Source organism: Brachypodium distachyon, chromosome 2, assembly GCF_000005505.3.
Source record: "Brachypodium distachyon strain Bd21 chromosome 2, Brachypodium_distachyon_v3.0, whole genome shotgun sequence".
Lineage (NCBI taxonomy): Eukaryota > Viridiplantae > Streptophyta > Magnoliopsida > Poales > Poaceae > Brachypodium > Brachypodium distachyon.
Window position 1 is genome coordinate 32,753,353 of NC_016132.3, and position 4,342 is coordinate 32,757,694.

At 47.4% G+C, this 4,342-nt stretch overlaps 1 protein-coding gene across 1 annotated transcript; it reads right to left on the minus strand.

Moving 5' to 3' along the window:
- Nucleotides 1-536: 536 nt before the first annotated feature.
- LOC100837864 (lachrymatory-factor synthase) lies at nt 537-1,447 on the minus strand. The gene has a single exon (XM_003566394.4). The coding sequence runs from the start codon at nt 1,373-1,375 to the stop codon at nt 785-787; it is 591 nt and encodes a 196-aa protein (XP_003566442.2). The 5' UTR covers nt 1,376-1,447; the 3' UTR covers nt 537-784.
- Nucleotides 1,448-4,342: the final 2,895 nt, after the last annotated feature.

Here is a 4,342-nt window from a genome sequence, read left to right on the forward strand (position 1 = left end):
TTTGACATAACTGTTGTGAGAACGGAATTTTCTGTGTCCGTACATGTGGAATTTTGATTTAGTTTACTTTTGGTCCACTCTACCTCAATTCCATCAACATCAACACCACAATCAACCCTTAATACTTAATAACTCTCCTAAATCCCCTCTGTGATCTCTTCACCTGCACATCAACGCTCGTTTTCTTCGCGTGCCTGTCCTCCGCCTGTTCGACGCCCTATCTATGCCGCATGAGTTTTGCGTTCGGGAAACATTCAATTCCATACCGTGTTTTTCGTACCTTATCTATTATGTATTTGTTTCCAACAGTAATTGGTTTCCTTTTTGTGTTCAGGGCTTTCGTATCCATTTCCACTTCTATATACAAAACCGAAAACGTGTGTGGCTATATCTCAGACGCCTAATTTTTAGAAAAATCTTAAATCTCAATCAACACACATTGTATTAAAATTTGAATGTCAGCCCAACTCTCTTCTTTTGTGCTGCCATTGGATTAATATCTACCTAACGGACAAACACGTCGACTTGCCTTTAACTAAAAAACTGTATCGGTTATTACCAGCAGGAGCAGAAACGTAATATAACATTCCTCAAAAAAGAAACGTAATATAACACACCATCATAGTGCAGCTGTGCGTATGTGATCATGGAAACGCATACAAATGCATCGAATATCTGATACGGAGTATAAATTAGAATCCGATAAGCTTATTTGAAGCAACATTCGAGAATCATATTAAAACCGGGGCCACGTACTCCACCTAGCCTGGACCACCTCAGAGTCTCAGACAGCAATGGACGTTCCCAGCTTGAGATCGCCAGCCGCTTCGAGCGGCGCCACGGCGCCGGGCGCGTCCGCTGCTGTGAGAGGCGACGGCACGGCCTCCTGGACCCGGCGCGCCATGCCGTCGAGCCCGGCCTGCAGCCGCGCCGCGAGCGCCTCCTTCGCCGTCCCGTCCACGGGCTCGCACTCGAACTCCCACCGCAGCTCGCACCCCGCCGCTCCCGGCGCGTCCACGGGCTCGACGACGCCGAACGTGGCGAAGAACCTGCGGAAGCCCATGTTGTTGTCGTTCATCTCGTAGCGGAGGCGGCGGCGCGCGGCGTCGTGCTCCAGGAGCGTCTCGTGCGCCCAGTCGGCAGCGCCGTCGCCGCGGGGCGGCTCGCCCTCGCAGTAGCGCACGCACCCGGGCGCGCGCGGGCCGGCCCCGGACACGCCGACGCGCCGGCACTTGGCCACACGCGGGTGCCACCGGTGGAACGCCAGGAAATCGGACAGCAGCTCCCACGCCTCGTCCGCGGTGACCCCCGGCACCGCCGACGCCACGCTCCCAGACCACTCCTGCTCCATCGTCGCCGCCGCCAAAGAAGCCATATGTGTTATGTGTAGTATCTGCAGTTCTTGCTACTGGCTAGCTAGCTATGGTTGTGTGTGTGCAGATGGAGCTGCGTCCAGGCGATTTATATAGGGTGGATCAGTGGACGATCGAAGCCGGGTTTCGGGTTTGGGTTACCCGGCCGTTTGGAGGTTTGTGTTGGCCTGGCCTAGGGGCGTTGGGGACAGGTCGGGCCCAAAAATGAGCTCGGTTTGGGGCGGCAACAGGTAGTGCACTGTGCTCCCTTTTGGCCACCATTTACATCATTGTGATTTACAAGCGAGGACGGTAGCGCGCTGGGCGGGCCTGAAGGGGAGGACCGGAGGAGTAGCAGTAGTAGTACGGAATTTTGTCAGTTTACGTTACTGTTCATATGTCGTATGTGACAGAACGGAACTTTACTATAGTGTCATCGTTTGCAGAAAAGTGGCCGCTACTAGGAGGGATGTTATGTGAAAAACTGTAGGACCACTAGGTGTAGATCAACAAGGGTAGGGATAGTTTTTCTGTGGTTCGAGTAGTGGATTCGGGACGAGAACATGAAGAAAGAGAGAGAGAGATGGAAGGGAAAGAGTATCTTCTCCCTGGCTTGACGACGCGGCAGTGGACGACATGACGGTGAGCGGCGGCGAGGGAGAGATGGCGGGGGGCGACGGCGTGGACGGAGCTTCCCGTCACCTCTGCGCAACCCTAGATCGGTAGGGGATGTCGGTGGGGTCGGTGGCAAACGCAGCTAATCTCGTGGTGCGTGCCCCGGTCTCCCACCTCTTTATATAGCGCAGCGCGACAAGGGCCCGCCAACCATATTGGGTTGGACGCCCCCGATCAGGGCGCATCAGATCTAGGCCCGATGGGCCGTTGTGCCCACACGGCTAGGAGATCACTCTAACATTGTCCCCCTTGATCTCAACTTTTTTTTTAACTGTATACCTTTTGCTTTACTCGTTTCACCACCAATTAGTATGTAGAGCATGTTTCATCGTCTCAGCTCAATTGCCGATAGAATCAGACAGCTACAACATACCTTTACGTGTTGAAACAAATTCTGTTTATTTTCGGGTCATTCTTTATCCAGGAATCATAGGCTTTCTCTTAAACCCAAGCCGGCTAAGTGTTTCTTGAACACACTGGGTGGTAGGCCTTTCGTAAGCGGATCCGCAAGCATATCTTTTGTCCTTATATGCTCGAGACTTATAGTGTGATCCTGAATTTTATCTTTCACAACATAATACTTTATCTCTATTGGTTTGGTATCATTACTCGACTTGTTGTTGTGAGTATAAAACACTCCGGGCTGATTATCGCAGTACATCTTTAGTGGTTTGTCAATACAATCCACTACTTTTAAGTCGGGTATAAATTTCTTTAACCATATCGCCTGCCCCGTGGCCTCATAACATGCTATAAATTCTACATACATCGTGGATGATGCAACTATTGACTGTTTGGAGCTTCTCCACGAAATGGCCCCGCAAAGTCTATCATTTCTGCCTGCGAGAGTGAATACATATCCAGATGTGGATTTTCTATCATCTCTGTCTCCCGCAAAGTCTGCATCTGAATACCCTTTTATCTCTAGGAAATCAGATCTTATATATGTTATCATGAGGTCTTTTGTGCCTTGCGCATAACGCAATGCTTTCTTTACCATTTTCCAGTGCTCTATGCCTGGATTTTCTTGATATCTACCGAATATCCCGGTGATAAAAGCTAAGTCATGGCGAGTGCACATTTGTGCATACTGTAGGCTTCCAACAGCCGAAGCATATGGAACCGCTTTCACTTAATCGATCTCATATTGACTTTTGGGACATTGAAATTTCCCAAAACCGTCACACTTGACTATAAGAGCAGGTGTGGAAATTGCTCGCATGCATATTGTATTTCTTTAGAATCTTTTCTAAATATGCCTTTTGCGATAGTCCTAGAACCACATTTTTCCTATCTCAATGAATTTCTATGCCCAAGACATATGACGCTTTACCAAAATCTTTCATATCAAAATTGGAGGACAAAAATTTCTTTGTTTCTAGTAGTAAACTGACATCACTGCTAGCAAGCAAGATATCATCCACATGCAAGATTAGGACAATGTATTTCTCACTTTTAAACTTTGCATAAATGCAGTTGTCCTCAACATTTTCTTTAAACCCAAATTTCTTAATAGTCTCATTAAACTTTAGATATCACTGTCTAGAGGCTTGCTTTAATCCATAAATGGATTTCTTTAGGCGGCATCCCATGTTTTTCGTGCCTTCCATGATAAAACTCTTGGGTTGTTTCATGTAGACCTTTTCTTCTAAATCCCCATTTAGAAATGCAGTCTTTACATCCATCTGATGTAGCTCTAAATCAAAATGCGCCACTAGTGCCATTATTATTATGAAGGAATCTTTGCATGAGACTGGTGAAAATGTCGTATTGTAATTTATTCCTTCTCTTTGTGTAAATCTTTTTGCCATGAGCCGTGCTTTCTATTTTTCTATATTCCCTCTAGAGTCATATTTGGTTTTGTAAACCCATTTACAGCCTACCGTTTTGGCTCCTTTAGGAATTTCCTCTAAGTCCCAACTTCGTTGGAACTCATCGATTTCATCTCATCTTCCATGGCCTCCAGCCACTTCGATGAGTGAGAACTACTCATGGCTTCTTCATATGAAGTGGAATCATTCTCCATATAAACTCTTTCTGTATTATAAACTTCATAATTTTTTGGAATGGCTGACTTTTTAACTATTCGAGACCTTCTAAGGGCCTCAATTTCTGGCACGTTCTACGTCTCTACATGTGGCGCATGTTCAGGCTGCTGCACCTCCCTTTCATGTGCAGCAATGGGTTGACTCGGCTCCTGACGGACAGGTTCTGGACCTTCACTCATTGTTGCCATGTGTGGAGTTGCAACAGGTGTTGGTACCACAATCTCAGGGATTGTCGGTGCGACAACAACAGGTAGTGAAAAGAATGAC